The following is a 20,963-nucleotide window of genomic DNA, read 5'->3' on the forward strand; positions in this document are numbered from 1 at the left end:
CGGTGGAACAGTCGATCTGAGATTATGAATAATTCTTATTATGTGGGGAAATATTTGGGAATATACTCCGCGGCCTACTGGCCACGTGCACAATGAATTTGGTGTTGATCGGCCCACTGGTTTGTGAGATTAACTGCGGACAGACAGACAGACACAGACACACACAGGGGTGAAAACAGCCCCTTCCCTTTTGTCTTTGCCCTGTTGGAGTTTACTTGTACACACCCCCCGACACAGACAGACACACAGATTCCATTACATTATATTTTATTATCTATAAACTCCACAAATCTAAGTGAGTGTGTATGTGTCTCTCTTTGGCGTATCTCGAGAACCGTTCCACCAATAACTTCAGACTTTTGTATTGCTGAGAAACCAAGAGAGTGCAGAGTCCAAGTGTGAAGTCGGTTTTCCAGAACTGCAGTGTGGCAATGTTGTAGTCAGTGTTGGCATCTGTCCGTCTGAAAAGCGGGGTTGCCTGAGCGTCTGAACGTAGGCAGCAACAGTGGTGGAAAGCCATTGCAAAAGGTGTGGTTGCTGCTTGTTTGGTACTTAAGACAGTATTCAACACTCAATCTACGTGTAACAAAACGGGTTTATACATGGGGTGAATTAATGTTTAATTTGAATGGCAACGTCCAGCGCTCACAGTTGAGTATGAAGTGGCTAAATCTGAGACCATGGTTCTCATTAGGAATCTGGAGAATGGTACACTGCAAGTAGGGAATGGGTGGAGATCAGCCGGAGAATAGGAGCAGCGGGATTTGTACTGCATTCACTGAACTGCACTGCTGTGATGAAAAGAGAGCTGAGCCAGAAGGCAAATCCCAAACGGTCAGTCTTTGTTCCTATACTCCCACCTATGGTCATGAAATGTGGGTCACCAGAACAAGATTGCCGAAATTAGTTTTCTCAGTTGGGTGGCTGGCATCTTCCTTAGGGAAAGGATAAGAAGCTCAGTCATCCAGGAGACGGGGAGTAGAGCCGCTGCTTCTTTACTTGGAAAGGAGCCAGTTAAGGTGGTTCGGACATCTAGTATGGATGTTTCCTGAGAGCCGTCTCCCCACGAGTTCTGTGGTGCACGTCCGGCTGGGAGGAGGCCCCTTGGCAGACCAAGGACCAGGTGGGGGGATGATATCTCCCGGGGGGATGATATCTCCATAATGGCCTGGGAACGCCTCGGGTCCCCTAGTTAGACGTGGCTAATGTGACCCAGGAAAGGGAAGTCTGAGATTCTCTGCTGGAACTTTGACCTCCACGATTCGGGACAAGCGGTTGAGAAGTATTGAGATGGATGGATGGAAAATGGCATCTCTAATGAATTAGTATATCTAGTATGACTGTTCGTGAATTGATTTACACCAGAACAGACAACCCAAAAACACTCTCAAATTGGCGTAGAATCTAAGGGCGCACTTCCGAACACACCCTTAATATATCGGTACATTACGTCAGTAATGACGTGCTGTCAGGCATGTCCATATTTGGGCACATTCCGGTGCATAATTAAATACAACACAGCATGCACACACAGTCGCGCACACATAAACGACACTAACTTGGTTAGTAACCAAGTTGGAAAAGCATTAGAGCTGACTCAAAGTGATGTTTTTGCATGGTGAACTATATCAACCAAATTGTATCTGCACAACATCTGCAAACCAGTGCAAAACCTCACAGAAGCTCATAACAATGGCTATGTATAATTCGTTTTAAAGCAGACTGCCCAGATATTCTAATAATACTGTATATTATTTAATAATTCAACAAAATAACCAAACTCTCCTAGTATCCCTGCTTGACACTTTTTTTTCTCCCTTTGATAGATGCTAGTTTGCTATGCAGATACCTCACTTGTTCTCATATCGTTCTCATATTGTTTTTCTCTGCCACAAATGTTAAGAAAGCAATTTAGATATAAGGTTATGAGAAAAGCTAGGTTCATTGTTTACCTGGAATCCTAAAGTTTCTTTCAGGCACTATATTGTTCTCTCTGCCCTAGGCGACTACAGTATTTATCTTGTTTATTGACTAGAGTTCATGTTTACTCTACTTATTCAGATTCACTTGTAAGTCGCTCTGGATAAGAGCATCTGCTATGCTTAAATTGTAATAAAATGTATTAATAAGAAACAATATAGTTTTGCCTTCTGACTGATTGATGTGACGTTCTATTCAGACATGTAAAAATGCATAAAGCACAGATGATCCCATGTTATTTACAATAGACCCCTTAACACACTGATAAGAACCAGTATGCGCGCACAGGCAGGCACCAAATGAAACCCATTCTGTCATGTCTCGCTAGGACGCGCCCGTTAATGACCTCCTTTGTCATACAAGACTGTCTTGCAAAAGTAGCAGAAATAGACAATCTGCTATTGCCACCATTTGTTTTTAATGAAAGTGGTTAAGTGTCTGTGGGTTTCATAAATATTGAACCCATGAAAAGACCATGTGACTAAATAATAACTGCATTGGATCCATTGGGGATCCACAGGTTATTTATTTATTTTTATTTCCTGAAAAGCAAATACAATGTGTCCACCGCCAATATGGAATCTACAGTAAGCTCATCATAAACACAATCATTGTTGAGTTATCATCATCATTGACTGTCTTCCATCCCACGTGCAAGGGTTTTCTGGTTAAATGAAACTTTTCAGTCCATCAACATTTGGGGGATTTCTTTTGTTGGCTTTTTGGGCTTGAGCGTTTGTGATATATCTACAGACAATGTTCAATTGAATATAGGGTATAGGACCCACGCACGCACACACGCGTGCGCGCACGCACGCACGCACACACACAATGACAATAAACAGACTTAAAATACATCCTATGTTGTTGGTACATGTCTTTGCCCTTGTTAGGGCATTCATTTACAAAAAAACTAAACGTCAGTAAAAGTTGAAATACAGAAAAACAAGGTTTATGACTGATAGCAACAATGTTTTTATTAAAAAATGCAGTATCTAGTACACATCATCCTGTAAATCCAATGTGTTTTGGTGGTTGCATTGTGAATGTTATCAACCCAATCTTATCTGCACAACATCTACACACCAGTGGAAAAAGCTTACAGAAGCTCACAACAATGGTTGTGGTTTTAGTGTATCATTTGTTTTAAAGCAGACAGCCCAGATATTGTAATAATATATGATTTAATAATTCAACTAAATAACTGAACTCTCCTGGTATCCCTGTTTGCCACTTTCTTTTTCCTTCAACAGATGCTAGGTTACTATGTAGATACCTCAATAGTTCTCGACCACAAATGTTATGAAAGTTATTTAGATATCAGGTTATTAGAGAAATGCCAGGTTCATTGTTTACCTGGTATCCTATAGTTTCTTTGAGGCACTATATTGTTCTCTCTGCATTCTTTTTAGGTGACTATTTACCCTGTTTATTTACTAGTTCATGTTTACTCTACTTTAGTGATTTATCACTAGCAAGTCACTCTGGATAAGAGCATCTGCTACAGTGCTACGTATATGCTAAATTGTAATACAATTGGAAATTGTCCTTAAAACTTAATTTATTTTCTGTAATCAACCACATAATACTGACTAATTGATGTGACTTTCTATTCAGTAAAAATGCATTTCTGGGTGCAAGTCTTATACATAATGTTGAGCATGTAGACACCCAGCAGATGGCGGTATAGGCCAAACCAAACCCCATTGTACTGTAGATGATGTTTTGTTAAAGTCAGTAATGGCCCAAGTGGTGGAAGAAGTATGCAGATTGTGTAATTAAGTACGAGTACACTAAATCAATCATTAATAACTCAATTAATAATACAAATCTGCACAGTAACTTGTAACTAAAACAATATCAATATTTCCATCTGTAATGGAGTAGAAGTTTGTAAAATAGCTACTCAAGTGAAGAAAATGTACCTCAAGATTGTACTTAAGTACAATACTTACACTGTACATTGCCAGTGTTATGTATTGTATATTCAAGGTTTTATAGTGAGTTTGTATATTTCTATTGCTGTACAGAACCATCAGGTGTGAAGTCTTTCTGCTCTGTTATTAGAGACAATATGTTACTACTTCTGTTTGAGACCCTGGACCTTCAGTAGATGTGATTCTCAACCTTATGCATTTCAAGGACCCCCAGTTTGATATGCATTACACCAGTGGTTCTCAACCTTTTCAGGCTGCGACCCCCCCCCCCCCCCCCCCCCCCAAATAATCATATTTGAACTGGGGACCCCCCCAAAATAATCATATTTGAACTAGGGACCCCCCACCCTGACAAGGCTTGGAGTTGTTGGCATCACATTTAGTTTGACTCCGTTCCGTAGATAAATCACAACGCCTCGCACTGCAAGGCGTTGTGAGCTTGTAGATCTGCTATTTTCCCAATGTTTGCCTCTTTCTTGCTTAATATTTGACAATTTGGTATTAAAAGGGTCTTAAAAGTCATTAAATTGTAACTTTAGAAATGTGCAGACACCCTGCATACACTGTTGAGTGAGAAAACAATTTTGCACATTAAGCTAATCCTCTGGGGACCGCCCAAAATAATTTGGGGACCCCCCTGGAGGTCCTGACCCCCAGTTTGGGAACCACTGCATTAGACCACGGACCCCCCATTTTTATCCCTGGGACCCCAATCTACTGGGTATTTCATAATAATAGGCTAACATTCGGCAGAAATAGCAGATCTACAAGCTCTCATTTTATTGTGTTGTTCTTCCTTTTTGGCAAAGAGATTTGGTGTAGAGGGAAACAAGGAGGGGGCCAAGTATAGAGCCCTGGTGGACCCCTATAGGATTTACGTGGTTAAATAATTAAATTGACCATAAAGTTATAGAGCTGCAACACTTATTCACACTTATCAACTTAATCTATTATATAATAATATATATAAAATATAAATAAAAATGTAGCTTCCTTTTTACAGACATCCATTGGTGAGAGTAAAAGTAGAAATACTCTGTTAGTCCGGTATTCAAAATTTCACTTAAGACAGTACTAAAGTATTGGCATCAAAATGTACTCAAAGAACTAAGTAAAAATACTAGGTATGCATAACGTCCCATTTCGCATGTTTTAAAAAATGTATTAATTTATGTTTTGTAATACTAATCTAAGTAACTAAGTAACTTGTTGTGATGTAAAAAGTACAATATTTGAGGTGTAGTGGAGTAGAAGCATTGAAATATGGAAATACTCCAATAAAGTAAAAGTATCTCAAAATTGCACTGAAGTGCAGTACTTCAGTAAATGTACTTAGCTACTTTCCACCAATGCTTTTTTACAGACAACACAATGTCAATAACAATTATGTTAAAACATTTTAACAAGATATTGTCCTTCAAGTCACCAGTCAGATCAGTCAGTCTTTTTCATGTCATGGACCCCCAAATGTATGTGTATTTGACTGCAGCGCAGAGCAGACCCCATCTGAAAAGATGTTGTGCCAGGGACCTCCATAAAGGATTTTTGTTGTAAAAAAACAAAACATTGAAATTATTACAAATAACTTCTACTTTCAAAATGTTCAGAGAATTTTCCAAAATTATACTCGGGACACCCTGGAATTCCCTCAAGGACCCCCTAGAACCCCCTCAAGGACACCCACTTTGAGAACCAGTCACTTCAGAGTCTTTAAGTCCAGATTGCACTGGTAGTGCGTACAGTACATAAGGGAGCACTGGAGCACTGGTCTTTATGTCAGGGTGTGTAGACGTGCACACAGCACTGTCACTGGTCTTTATGTCAGGGTGTGTAGACGTGCACACAGCACTGACACTGGTCTTTATGTCAGGGTGTGTAGACGTGCACACAGCAGTGCTGTCCACTTCTCTCAGGAACATTTTCTTCAGGGTGGTCGTTGAGTTCCAACCTTGATCTTGGGCAAACTTGTAAACACATCCGAACAGAGCAGGAAACATCTCCATCAGGTCAATGTCAGCTGCATCCTCAGCGCTGTGAACAGATAAATGAAGTCATAAGTCACAATACTGCAGTGGTGGAAACTTACTACATTTACTCAAGTACTGTACTTAAGTACACTTTTGAGTTACTTTTACTTTACTTGAGTATGTCCATTTTTCAATAAATGTTTGAGAATCTCTGTTTTAGAACAAAAGCAATACATTTAAGTAGTTTGTATTGCATTCATGAGTCCTGAATTTCAATGTGTATGTCGATAACTTGTTGGCCACTGGCCAGTGGCGTGAAAAATAAATACATGGACAGGACTGACATCTTTGTGTTGTTTTTAAATCTAATTCAACTTACTAGTGCTCATGGAGATTGCGAATGAAGCGCAGCAATCCAAATGAGTTCTCAGGGTAGGCCTTCTTTGTGCCATCCATCTTCTGAAGCAACTCAGGTGGGAACTGGAATAAAAACATACAACTTAGAGATCAAATGGACTTGAAAATTACTCATTATTATTTAGTTTTGTTGGCAAAGTTTGTTTCTACACTATACACAAAGGTATTCAAAGTGCTTGCATAAGTTATGCAAAGGCATTTTAAGAGACATAAAGAATAGAAGGAATAACATAATCATAAATAAATAAACATAAAAGTGCAATTTTACTTGAATTTCTTCTCAAACTATTTGCAATAAGCTCATGTACCTTGTGTTTCCACGTGTTGAACTGTCCCTTCTCACCATACTGGTCTAGTGCCCCCAAGAGGTCCAGGTTAGCATTTCGACAATTCTGAACTTCTTTTAGATTTCCAATCTTTATCAAGTATTCTACTTTCCTGTAAAAAATGAAATATATACATGTACTGAATATTAGGCTAACCTTAAACATATTGGTCGAATATAAGTACCTTACCGTCAAATCAAACCAAATTCTCTTAGTGGAAATAATGTATCAGAATGCATGAACAATAATGGAAGGGGAAATGTTTTACGTTCTGTCATACCTCTCGTTTGACCAAAAGAAGGGATGAGCCAGGCATCCCTCCACTTTAGGTCTTTTCTTTGGGTCTGCATGGATCATCCACTCAATGAGATCCTTGGCAACCACATCCTGAACATGATCCAGGTTGTAGATTCCATCGTAGATGTTGCTTTCACATCTAAAGCCTGTGCCAAATGGATGGTGTCCTCCAGAAAGGATGTAATATATTAACATCCCAGCCACCTAAGAAAGAGTATGACAATTAGTAAGATTATCACGTTTTCTGTTCTCATGTATAAAAGAGAATTCTCACACAGACAAAATAATGAATTAAGAATTAACCTGGATATCAGTGCTACTTTTATATGCAATATCACTGTCTTCGTTCAAAGTCTCCTTTGCCTTCCAGCATTTCGTTCCTGCACTGCTTGTACGTAGGGTTGTTTGTCCTTTGGGTAATCGCCGGCTTATTCCAAAATCTGCTAATCTTGCCCTATTGTTTACATCTGCAAGGCAATTTGAGTAGATCAACATATATATATATATATATATATATATATATATATATATATATATATATATATATATATATATATATATATATATATATATATATATAATAAAACAGTGTTTAAGATTGATGAAAAAAAAGTTGTATGTTGTTTTACCAATGAAGACATTCTGGGGCTTGATATCCCGGTGGAGAATATGAGGATTTTGGCAATGAAGAATGCTTAAGCTATTGACAACCTGATTTGCAAGATCTCTCCTCATTTCACTAAGGCTGTCTTCAGGAAAGTCATTGATTGATTCATTGATGTATTCTTCCAGCGTGTATTCACATAACTGAAGCCCAAGGTATCCAAAGTTCTCATCCTCTGCAGAGTCGACATATCGTACAATGGAAGGATGATCAAGCTTTGGAAGACGTAAAACGCCTTCCTCATTCTTCAGCACTTGGTAGTTTTTTTTCTCATTCTCTTAACTGCGATTTCAGTGCCGTCAGGATCCCTCAGCCCCAAGAAGACCTCAGTTCCATCACTTCCCATTGCAATGCAGAATTCATCTTCTTTCCCAAACACAAGACTCCCAACTTTGATCACTTTACTTTCATCTATGTTTGCAAGCTTCTCTAACTGTTGCTTCCATCTTTGACTGTTTGGGTACCAATTACGTGGTTTTGGCGACACACTGGCTACGGGGTGGATAGGTTGCACATGTGAACTTTCAGTCAGACCAGATTCCTCAACAGGAACAGTATCTGCATCAACATGAACTTCATCTTTCAGCTCCTCTTGCTTTCCTGATTTCTTTCTCCTTATTCTCTTCTTCTTTTTGGATCCTGGTGGCTCTGTATTGGCAGTTGTGGAAACATCACACTCTGAGATTCGCTTGTTTAGATATTTTTGCATTTCTCTAAGCTTTTCTTTCAGGTCATTATCCATCGTCATGTCTGCAGATGTAATTATATCCTCAGGCACATGATCTATTCCCACTGATAGAAAAATGTCAGTGGCACATGGAAGCAGGTTTGCCAGTATGGCATATGTATACACTCGCACAAGAGAGGAGTGCTCTTTCCTTACAAAAGGAACAATCGTTGTGCATAATGTATTCATGAGGTACTGATTCCAGTCATCTTTGACTTTAGTTTTTTGTGCTATCACATATAGAGTTAACAGAACTTTGATTTGTAATTGAGCAATTTGAGTGCTAAGGAGTTTCAGCAGCTTGGGGATCATAGACAGCGATAACTCACTGGGTATCTCTCTCATTGTGCAGAAAACTGCTTGTAGACTTTGAACAACACAACTCTGCAGTGCTGCACCTTGAATTTCTGGAAGGCGTTTCTCTGCATTTTCAATGTAGAAGTTCAGCTTATCATTGTCCTTTAACCACTTAATAGTTCTCTGACGATACTCTTCTGATGGTCCGGTAGCAGTAAAGAGTGTGTCAATAATGGTCAGATGGGTCTGAGGATCCTCTTCCAGCATATAATGATCAAAAATGCTCAAAACTTCTGTTGGTGTTTTCTCCCGTACAGCAATGTACAGATCCATAAAAAGTTTTATTTTAGAATAATAGTCACCGCCACTCAATGCAAGCTCATGCATCATGTCAGATATTTTCATATTGAAAATACCATGTGCAGGATGTGTAACAGGGATTGGATCTACAATCCCTCCAGCCTTGATTAGGACTTTCACAATATCATCTCTCTTACTGATGGCAGCAACCTGAAGTGGTGTCAAAGCGCGGGGACCATTTGTGGTAGCATTTGGATTTGCACCTGCTTTAATCAGTTTGTGCACACAATCAAGTGGTGTTTTGTAAAAGGAGGCAAAATGCAGAGCGGTCCAGTTATTTGTGGATAACTGGTCTGGGTTTGCACGCTCTTTCAGAAGAAAGACAAAAATGTCCTCCTTGTGATATACCACAGCAGCGGCTAAAGGACATATCTGAATCTTAAGCTCTTTGGATGGGTATAGGCCATTCATGTCTTTGTCTCTGATTGATCTCTTGAACTTCTTGAGGTTTCCACTCATAATGAACTGTATTATGGGGTCTGTTTCTGTTGGGCCAGCTGTGGTCCCTGGTGGAACCACTTGGAGCTCATTATTCATGCTCTGCACTACCGGATCCATGTCTTTGCTTCAGAATAACTGTGGGTTGACAAAGAAAATGTGTTCAATACATTTGCTCAAACATTTATTGTGTATTTAACTGAACCTCTACACATGTCGATAAAGAAGGGACAGTTTTAGAAATGTAAGGTTGTTGTGTAATCATTGGTGGAAAGAACAAAGTACATTTACTCAAGTACTGTACACCATTTTGAGGCATTTTTACTTCTACTCCACTACATCTCAGAGGCAAATTTACTTACTGATTTACTTTGTAGCTAAAGATTATTATGAAAATTACACATTAACAAATGAAGCCCTGTTTTATATTTAATTGATTGATTGAATACTATTGAGTCCTGTGTATTCAATTAATCGAGACATTTAAAGACAAACAATAATATACAATAATTTGCTAAACATCATATATACGAGTAGTGATAAAAAAGAAAGATATATACAGTAAACATATTAAAAAAAAAGGAATTTTAAAAAATCCAAAAGGGTAGCACATCCAAAAAATTCAATTAAATGGACGACAAATTACTCACATTTCCACTTTTTTTTATTGGCACACCAATAAAATGAACGCTTACTTGTTTCGGCCATGAGCCTTCCTCAGAGCATTCATATCACATTGATGCAGTAAGATCCCAGTAAGTAGTGTTTTTGTCCAAGTTATTAAGCCTATCATTTATACTCCATAGGAGGTTGTCACATGCAGGAAAAAAGAACAGATCTACAAGCTATCAACACGTTGCGATGCTCATTGTTAGCTGGAGCACTCATCCAATGTCACTATGACTATGCATGCACCTCATGGTACCATAGCACCACAAAGGCCTTAAAAAAGGCTCCAGACATCCCAAAACAAACTAGTCAGGCTACAACTCATCTAACCCCTGTTCATTTTGCTAGGGTGGGATGGCTCAGGGTAGAGGACAAAGTACAGCAACTTGCAATGGGCCTGGTCTACAAGATACCACAAACACAAAGACACCCATGTACCTGTCAAACTACTTCAAAAACGTTAAAGACGCCCACAAACACAACTCCAGAGGGAGCTCCACAAATCACGTTCAACACAGATTTGGCTCAAACAAGGGGTTAAATTCGTTCTACTGCTATGCCACCAAAATGTGGAATGCCCTAACAACAGTTACTGTATACAAAAGTGTGAATCCTTACTCTCCTTCAAAACCGCTCTAAAAGAGCACCTACAGGTGGCTGCAATTCGGAACTGGCCCCTGTCCAAAATTCAAGCCTATCACCGCCAACTACCCCACCCCCCCCCCCACCCCCCCCAGAACGGTTTACTGTATATATTTTTATTTTATTACATCGTATTTATGATGTTATTGCATAGTATTGTATATTGTCTGTCACTAAATGTTCCTATGAATCCAATACACAGGACCCCAATGGAAACTTCTTGGTTTCAATCCTTTTAGCATTGTATTTGTATTAAACTGTACTTTCTGTGCTTTTTTTGGGGGAAACTGTCAATAAAGTATTCAATCAATAAATCAAACAGCTTGTAGATCTGTTATTTTTAAGCATGCACCCTTTCACAAAAGTATGATGTATTCTGAACATGCAAAAGTAATGTAGTAATAACGTAATATATCTCTTGATACCAAGTAATAAGTAATGTAATATTGTTGCTTTTTAAATTAGTAATAAGTAACTAATAACTTAATCTTCCTGAATGAATTGCCCAACACTGGGTAGCTCTCTTTAAAATGTTATGAACAGATCATTGTGGTGTGGCAGAACTGTTTAACAGCAGATACAATCCGATGTTGTTTTCACAGAATAATAAAAACACAATACAGGATTGTACAAATCACCATACATACATAATTAATACATAAAATACATACACAAATATGGTCATAGTAAACAAAATACTGCAAGTGACAACTCCTCAGGTGTATCTGACTGCCTGTAGCGTAACAACAGCATTAAGAATAAGGTGGTAAATTCAATTTACAGTTTCTGGGTTTAATCTTGAGATTGACAGATAAACACGTCTGTCTTTCAAATCCACGTCACACCTGTTTCAGTCAGGGCACAACCTCATGAATATAAAATGATCCTTAGGACTTCCCATTCTCTCTCTCTGTCTCTCTCTGTCTCTCTGATAAATAAATAAATAGCCCCTAAGAAATCCACACGAACACGATGGAGAACTTTAATCCATGTATACAGTAGATAATGGTAGGCCTATAACAAACAGAGCACTCATTAATCAAACTGAATGCGTTCCCATTCAAAATTTACTTGAGTAAAAGTACAAAAGTATTAGCATCAAAATGTACTAAAAGTACCAAAAGTAAATGTACTCATGCAGAAGGTCCCATTTCACAATGTATAATAATCCTTTGAAAATGGCAGATCTACAAGCTCACAACACGCCACAAAGCGACATGTTGTGAGCTTGTAGATTGTCTATTTTAAAATTGCCAAAAGTATTTATAAGTGGTTTTATACTAATAAGAAAAATCTACAAAGTAACTTATAACTCAAATTTTCAAATAATTGTAGTGGAGTAAAAGTACAATATTTGCCTTTGAGATGTAGTGGAGTAGAAATAGAATTATTGAAAATTGGAAACACTCCAGTAAAGTAAAGACTACCTCAAAATGGTACTTAAGTAGGCTACAGTACTTGAGTAAATGTACTTAGTTACTTTCCACCACTGCATTTTAAGGCTGTTTGGAAAATGGACAGTAATTATACTGTACAGTTACATACTGCTGTGCTATTGTAAAGGTATTGGCAGTGTTGTACAGTAACTATTTACTAAGTAATATATTGCTGTAATATTATTTATTTCCCCAGTAACTAGTAGTGTAAATTATTATATTGCCAAAACATTAATAAATCACAGATATTATTCCAAGTAACTTTGAGTTACTGAGTTACAATGAATGTGATTTGTTTTTGTCTGAGATAGACTATAATAAGCCTATAATTATATTCTCCATAGTAGGATTGTCACATGTGAAAAAAGAACAGATCTAAGCTATCAACTACATTGTGATGTTACACATTTGTAGATCTGTTCTTTTTTAGCACACGCCCATTGCAAAATGATGACGTAACGTCGTGTATGTGTAAAAGTATAGTGATATACGTAACATGTAATGTAACTATTTACTCTTGACACCAAGAACTGTGTTATAATATTATAATGTTTTAAAGAAGTAACAAGTATCTAGTACCTTATTACTCTTCCGGAGTAAATTGCACAACACTGGGTGGCTCTCTTTAAAATGCTATGAACGTAGACTTTGGGTGTGGCAGATTTAATAGCGTTTAACAGCATAAACATACTGGTTTTGGTCTGATGTTGCTCTCATAGAAAAAAGGGGAAAAAAGGAAGGGTAAAACAGGATTTCACAACTCATAAGTTCATAACATATCTGCGACAGACATTTCTACAAAAATATGGTCACAGCAAACAAATACTACAAGTCACAACTCAGTTGTAACAACAGCACTAAGAATAAGGTGGCAAATTAAACTTACAGTTTCTGGGTTTAATCTTGACAGCGACAGTTAAACACGCCTGTCTTTAAAATCCACGTCACCTCAGTCTGGTTACAAGTTACAGCAACCTCATGAAAACTTAATGTTTGCTTAGGACTTCCCATTCTCTCTCTAGTGTGTGTGTGTGTGTGTGTGTGTGTGTGTGTGTGTGTGTGTGTGTGTGTGTGTGTGTGTGTGTGTGTGTGTGTGTGCGTGTGCGTGCGTGCGTGCGTGCGTGTGTGTGTGTGTGTGTGTGTGCAGGTTGAAAGCGGCCAATCAGAGGCAGTTTCTAAGGTCGAATCTTGGCAGTGGTGGAAAAAGTACTAAATTGTTTTACTTAAGTAAAAGTAGCAATACTGCAATGTAGAAATACTCTGTTAGGCCACACTCCCACCGCACCTTTATTTTACCCCTGGGGCAGAAACTGCCAATGCTTTGTCAATGCAAATGCGTGGATTCCTGGTCTTGCGGATTTTTCCCAAGAATCCACGCATTTGCATTGACAAAGCATTGCCAGATTCTGCCCCAGAAGCCAGAGGTAAAATAAAAGTGCGGTGGGAGCGCGCCCTTACAAGTAAAAGTCTGGAATAAAAAATGTACTTGAGTAAAACTACAAAGTATTAATATCAAAATATACTTAAGTACCAAAAGTAGAAAGTAGCCTACAGAATGTCCCATTTTACAAGTTTTCAAATGTATAAAAATCTTTTTGAAAATAGCAGATCTACAAGCTCACAATCCGTCGCGATGCGACACATTGTGAGTTTGTAGATCTGCTATTTTCAAATGGCCGAAATGTATATAGGGCTGAAGTGGCTACTGTATGTTTTGTAATAATAATCAAAATCTACAAAGTAACTAATAACTAAATCTTTCCAATAATTGTGGTGGAGTAAAAGTATAATATTTGCCTCTAATATGAAGTGGATTACAAGTAAAAGTACAAAAAAATTCGATACAATCTACAACGATGCTCTGCCAAGACCCAGTGGTGGTGTAAAGTAACTACGTACATTTATTCAAGTACTGTACTTATAATCCAGTATAGTATTTTTACTTTACTGGAATATTTCCTGTATGCTGCAGCTCTGCTACAAAAATGTGGAATGCCCTGATATATGACACCATCCAGATGTGGACACACTGAACATATTTTGAGCATTGCACACAGCATGCTGGAGCTGAAAAAGTCTCTTTGCTTCTCTCACTCCCCAAATAAGCAAAAAGAAAACACATCCTGCTATGGCTTTGTTGTCTTCAGTGCCACGACTGGGGGAAAATTATGTCTGATGAAGACCTAAATGGTCAAAACGTTGCCTTGTGAATACATTTGTTAGGGATCTATAGTCCCGTGTGTGGATATTTTAACTTTTCATTGTTCTTTGCATTGTTGTCCAGCACCTAGCAACAGATATAAGTGCAAATATCTAGCGCCCCCCTTTAGGTGTAAGTGAATCACTTTTAGCTCTGTGTTGTTTAGAGGTCCCTCAATGTGTGTGGTTCACATTTGGGGATTATTTTAAAAACATGTTTTTTTTAAGGTAGCTGATCTACAAGCTCACAACGCATCATCTCACTAATGTTGTGTGGCACTCTTGTATGATGAAGTAGGCATTCATTTACAAAAAACAAAACATTAGAAGTTGAAATACAGAGATATAAGGTTTCTGAATGACAGCAACAATGTTTTTATTACATTTTTACAGTATCTAGTACACATCATTCTGTAAATATTGTGTGGTTGTGTGGTTGCATTGTGAATGTTATCAACCCAATCTTATCTGCACAACATCTACACACCAGTGCAAAAGCTCACAGAAGCTCACAACAATGGTTGTGGTTTTAGTGTATCATTTGTTTTAGAGCAGACAGCCCAGATATTCTAATAATATATTATTTAATAATTCAACTCTCCTTGTATCCCTGCTTGGCACTTTCTTTTTCCTTCAACAGATGCTAGTTTACTATCTCACTTGTTCTCTTGTTTTTGTTTCATACATTTAGTTTTTCTCCACCACAAATGTTAAGAAAGTTATTTAGATATCAGTTATTAGAGAAATGCTAGGTTCATTGTTTACCTGGTAGTTTCTTTGAGGCACTATATTGTTCTCTATGCATTCTATTTAGGTGACTATTTACCTTGTTTATTGACTAGAGTTAATGCTTTCTCTCCGATTTATCAATAGCAAGTCACTCTGGATAAGAGCATCTGTTGTATGCTTAAATTGTAATAAAATTGCATTGTTCTTAAAACATTTTTGCCCCCGTAATCAACGACATAATACTGACTGATGTGACTTTCTATTCAGACATGTAAAAATGCATAAAGCACAGATGATCCCATGGTATTTACTATAGTCTTACATGTCTGGGGTCAAGTCTTAAACATAATGTTGAGCATATAGCCATGTGAGCCAGTAGATGGCGGTATAGGCCAAACCAAACCCCATGGCACTGTAGATGATGTTTTGTTAAAGTCAGTCCAAGTGGTGGAAGAAGTATGCATATTTTGTAATTAAATAAAAGTAGACTAAATCAATAATAAATAACTCAATTAATAATACAAATCTGTACTGATTGTACTTAAGTACAGTACTTACACCACTGTACATTGCCAGTGTTATGTATTGTATATTCAAGGTTTTCTAGTGAGTTTGTATATTTCTATTGCTGTACAGAACCATCAGGTGTGAAGTCTTTCTGCTCTGTTATTAGAGACAACATGTTACTGCTTCTGTTTGAGACCCTGGACCTTCAGTAGATGTGATTCTCAACCTTATTCATTTCATGGACCCCCAGTTTGATATGCATTAGACCAGTGGTTCTCAACCTTTTCAGGCTGTGACCCCCCAAAAAATAATCATATTTGAACTGTGGACCCCCCACCCTGACAAGCATTTGGAGTTGTTGGCATCACATTTAGTTTGACTCGGTTCCGCAGATAAATATTGTGAAAATAGCCGAACTACAAGCTCACAGAGCCTCGCACTGCGAGGCATTGTGAGTTTGTAGATCTGCTATTTTCCCAATGTTTGCCTATTTCTTGCTTAATATTTGACTATTTGGCCAATTTGGTACAAGGGTCTTAAAAGTAATTAAATTGTAACTTTAGAAATGTGCAGACACTCTGTATACACTGTTGAGTGAGAAAACCATGTTGCACATTGAGCTAATCATCTGGGGACCCCCCAAAATAATTTAGGGACCCCCCTGGAGGTCCTGACCCCCAGTTTAGGAACCACTGCATTAGACCACGGACCCCCCATTTTTATCCCTGGGACCTCAATCTACATTGTAAAATCCTCAGTGTTAATTTAGTGCTTACTTTGTCATATCATAGCTGTCGGATAGGCTAACATTCGGCAGAAATAGCACATCTACAAGCTCTCATTGAGTTGTGTTGTGACACACCTTTATGGCAAAGAGATTGGCCAAGTATAGAGCCCTAAGGGCCCCTATAGGATGTACGTGGTTAAATAATATAAATTCACCATAAAGTCATAGAGCTGCAACACTTATTCAGACTAATCAACTTAATCTATTATATAATAAAAAAGGGAATTAAGTTAAATAAATTAAAGTTGATTTATTTATATAAAATATATTTATAAAAATATATTATTCAATTTACCCAATAAGTAGTCAATAATCAACAGAACATCACAGAAACTAAATGTAGCTTCCTTTTTACAGACATTCATTGGTGGGAGTACAAGTAGAAATTTACTCTGTTACAAATCCGGCATTCAAAATTTCACTTAAGACGTTACTAAAGTATTGGCATCACAATGTACTCATTGTAGGCCTACTAAGTATGCAGAACGTCCCATTTGGCATGTTGTTAATGTGTTAAAATCGTTAATGTATGCTTTGTAATAATAATCTAAGTAACTAAGTATCTTGTTGTGAAGTAAAAAGTACAATATTTGCCTCTGAGGTGGAGTGGAGTAGAAGCATTGAAAGATGGAAATACTCCAGTAAAGTAAAAGTATCTCAAAATTGCACTGAAGTACAGTATCAGTAAATGTACTTTCCACCAATGCCTTTTTACAGACAACAAGATGTCTTTTTAACAAGATATTGTCCTCCAAGTCACCAGTCAGATCAGTCAGTTTCATTGACCCCCAAATTGATGTGTATTTGACTTCAGTGAAGAACAGACCTGAAAAGATTTAGATTTTTTTTTTTTCAAATAACTTCTTCTAATTTCATCATTTTCTGAGATTGTTCCAAAATAGCAGATGACTGATTTTGATGCTAAATTAACAGATTAAGCTCGGGACGCCCTGGAGCCCCCTCAAGGACCCCACTTTGAGAACCAGTCACTTCAGAGTCTTTAAGTCCAGATTCTTGCACTGGTAGACTGACACTGGTCTTTATGTCAGGGTGTGTGGACGTGCACACGTACAGCACTTACACTGGTCTTTATGTCTGGGTTTGTAGACGTGCACACAGCACTGACACTGGTCTTTATGTCAGGGTGTGTAGACGTGCACACAGCACTGACACTGGTCTTTATGTCAGGGTGTGTAGACGTGCACACAGCACTGACACTGGTCTTTATGTCAGGGTGTGTAGACGTGCACACAGCACTGCTGCCCACATCTTCTCTCAAGAACATTTTCTTCAGGGTGGTCGTTGAGTTCCAGCCTTGATCTTGGGCAAACTTGTAAACACATCCGAACAGAGCAGGAAACATCTCCATCAGGTCAATGTCAGCTGCATCCTCAGTGCTGTGAACACACAAATGAAGTCAAGATTCTGCAGTGGTGGAAACTAACTACATTTACTCAAGTACTGTACTTAAGTACAATTTTGAGTTAGTTTCACTTTACTTGAGTATATCAATTTTTCAATACAAATTTGAGAATCGCTGTTCTAGAACACAAGCTTCAATACATTGCAGCCCCCAGTGCCTTGTCAATTTGTGCATGCACCTTTGTATTGCATCCACGAGTCCTGAATTTCAAATTGTGTGGCTGCAATTTGTTAGCCACTGGCCAGCGGCATGAAAAATAAATAGATAAATAATACATGGATTTACACATGGACAGGACTGACTTCTCTTTGTGTTGTTTTTAAATCTAATTCAACTTACTAGTGCTCATGGAGATTACGTATGAAGCGCAGCAATCCAAATGTGTTCTCAGGGTAGGCCTTCTTCTTGCCATCCATCTTCTGGACCAACTCAGGTGGGAACTGGAATAAAAACATACAACTTAGAGAGCAAATGGACTTTGTGTCTATAATAAACACAAAAGTATTCAAATTGCTGTACTTAAGGTGTGCAAAGCCAAAAAGAATAGGAGGAATAACAGAGAGAAATAAAAACAAAAAAAACGTCAAAGTGCAATTGCAGTTTTATTTCCTCTCAAACTTTTTCTTCGCAAAACAACATTGCAATTGCAATGAACTCATGTACCTTGTGTTTCCACGTGTTGAACTGTCCCTTCTCACCATACTGGTCTAGTGACCCCAAGAGGTCCATGTCAGCATTTCGACAATTCTCAACTTCCTTCAGATTTCCAATCTTTCTCAATTATTCTACTTTCCTGTAAACAATAAATAAAAATATTGAAACTATTAGGCTACTCTTAAAACATATTATTTGTAGAATAAGTACATTAGATAAAACCGATTAATATTAGCTGAAACATTTTGTTTTACATATATTTACAGAATGCATGAACAATAATGGAACAGAAAATGTTTTACTTCTCGTTCAACCAAAAGAAGGGATGAGCCAAGCATTCCTCCACTTTAGGTCTTTTCTTTGGGTCTGCATGGATCATCCACTCAATGAGATCCTTGGCAACCACATCCTGAACATGATCCAGGTTGTAGATTCCTTTGTAGATGTTATATTCACATTCAACACCTGTGCCAAATGGATGGTGTCCTCCAGAAAGGATGTAATACGTCAACATCCCAGCCACCTAAAAAGGAGCATGAACATGTGTAAGATTATCATGTTTTCTGTCCTCATTTATTAAAACTTTCTCACAAACATAAAATAATAACCTGGATATCAGTGCTTCTTTTATATGCAATATCACTGTCTTCGTTCAAAGTCTCCTTTGCCTTCCAGCATTTTGTTCCTGCACTGCTTGTGCGTAGGGTTGTTTGTCCTTTCGGTAATCGTCGGCTTATTCCAAAATCTGCTAATCTTGCCCTTTTTTCAACATCTGCAAGGCAAATTGGGTACATCAATATAATGAACAGTGTTTAAGATTGATGGAAATAAAATTCAATTAAATCTCTGAAACTGTGTGTTCTTAATTTCTTACCAATCAAGACATTCTGGGGCTTGATATCCCGGTGAAGAATTTGAGTATCTCGGTGGAGAATTTGAGGATTCTGATAATGAAGAATACTTAAGCTACTGAGAACCTGATTTGCAAGATCCTTCATTTCACCAAGGCTGTCTTCAGTAAAGTTACATTTGATGTATTCTTCCAAAGTGTATTCACATAACTGAAGCCCAAGGTATCCAAAGTAATCATCCTCTGCAAAGTCGACATATCGTACAATTGAAGGATGATCAAGCTTTGGAAGACGTAAAAAGCCTTCCTCATTCTTCAGCACTTGGTAGTTGAATTTGGGCATTCTCTTAACTGCGACTTCAGTGCCGTCATCTCTTAGCCCCAAGAAGACCTCAGTTCCATCACTTCCCATTGCGATGCGGAATTCATCATCTTTCCCAAACACAAGACTCCCAACTTTGATCACTTCACTTTCATCTATGTTTGCAAGCTTCTCTAACTGTTGCTTCCATCTTTGACTGTTTGGGTACCAATTACGTGGTTTTGGTGACACACTGGCTACGGGGTGGATAGGTTGCACATTTGAACTTTCAGTCAGACCAGATTCCTCAACAGGAACAGTATCTACAGCAACATGAACTTCATCTTTCAGCTCCTCTTGCTTTTCTGATTTTTACGGGGCCAGAGCTCTGCTCTGGACACGTATTGTTATTCGCATTATTCTGTCACTTCTTCTTCTTCTGCCACTTTTCGCAGTTCTGGCTGAACCGCGCTGTCGGTTTTTACGAAACTCGGCCATATGGTAGATGGTCATGAAAAAACGATCAAAAAATAATTCTCACAATCTTTCGTCCAAAGGTGGCGCTATAGCACTCAATTGAAAATGCCAACTTTGACCAGGTACAATTCATGCCCTGTTTGACCTACAGCCATGAAACTTGGATACACATATGCGTCTCCTCATGCTTAACAACTTTCACACCCTGACTTTTGACCTCTGACCTTTAGATCTCCCACCATTTTGAATTATATGAAAAACAGTCATTGGCTCCTAACTTCTGCATTTTTTCACTTATGGAAAATCCGTTGGAAATTTTTGTAGAAAGTGGTCCATTGTTCAAGTACGAAACGTTTCGTGCAGATTGCTCAAAAATCCCAGGAGGAGATAGATTTTAACTATTACAGTTTTATGAAAATTATTCATCTGTGCCTAAAACATACATGCAGACTCACATTTCTTTGAAACTTTGCAGAAATGTACAGGGTCATTCCAAATATCACTGAAACCAATCTTACTCCAATTGGCCAAAAGGGGGCGCTATAGCAATTTTTTGAAAAGGCAGACTTTAAACAGGCATAAGTCATGCCTCGTTTGGCCGAAAGTCGTGAAACTTGCTTACACATGTGCCTTGACTCATGAGGAACACACGTATCGATTTGACCATTAAGCTCCGCCCTTAGATTTTCCGCAATTTTGAGCAGTTTGAAAAATACTTGTTTTTGCCAGTTCTGGCTTAACCGTGCATACGCTTTTTACGAAACTCGGCCATATGGTAGATGCTCATGAAAAACTACCAAGAAATAATTCTCACACTCATTCGTCAAAGGGTGGCGCTATAGCACTCAATTGAAAGTGCCAACTTTGAACAGGTACAAC

At 38.2% G+C, this 20,963-nt stretch overlaps 2 protein-coding genes across 2 annotated transcripts in view; both read right to left on the reverse strand.

The window, feature by feature from the left end:
- Window positions 1–995: 995 nt before the first annotated feature.
- LOC311065189 (serine/threonine-protein kinase/endoribonuclease IRE1-like) lies at window positions 996–19,965 on the reverse strand (the record flags this gene model as incomplete). Its single annotated transcript, XM_084085406.1, has 7 exons — window positions 19,331–19,965; window positions 19,065–19,228; window positions 6,908–7,128; window positions 6,610–6,739; window positions 6,264–6,364; window positions 5,663–5,948; window positions 996–1,202 (listed from the first exon to the last, which is right to left on the reverse strand). The coding sequence occupies exons 1-7, from the start codon at window positions 19,716–19,718 to the stop codon at window positions 996–998; spliced, it is 1,497 nt and encodes a 498-aa protein (XP_083941532.1). The 5' UTR covers window positions 19,719–19,965.
- LOC311064033 (uncharacterized protein) overlaps window positions 16,893–20,963 on the reverse strand; it is a 36,210-nt gene continuing 32,139 nt past the window's right edge. The window contains exons 2-4 of the mRNA XM_084083748.1: window positions 18,466–18,595; window positions 18,142–18,242; window positions 16,893–17,776 (exon numbers count right to left, since the gene is read on the reverse strand). Of these exons, the coding sequence (XP_083939874.1) occupies window positions 17,425–17,776; window positions 18,142–18,242; window positions 18,466–18,531 (519 nt within the window). The 5' untranslated portion in view covers window positions 18,532–18,595 and the 3' untranslated portion in view covers window positions 16,893–17,424. The remainder of the gene's footprint in view (window positions 17,777–18,141; window positions 18,243–18,465; window positions 18,596–20,963) is intronic.

The sequence above is a fragment of the Gymnoscopelus microlampas genome, assembly GCF_963454915.1.
Source record: "Gymnoscopelus microlampas genome assembly, chromosome: 17".
NCBI classification, from domain to species: domain Eukaryota; kingdom Metazoa; phylum Chordata; class Actinopteri; order Myctophiformes; family Myctophidae; genus Gymnoscopelus; species Gymnoscopelus microlampas.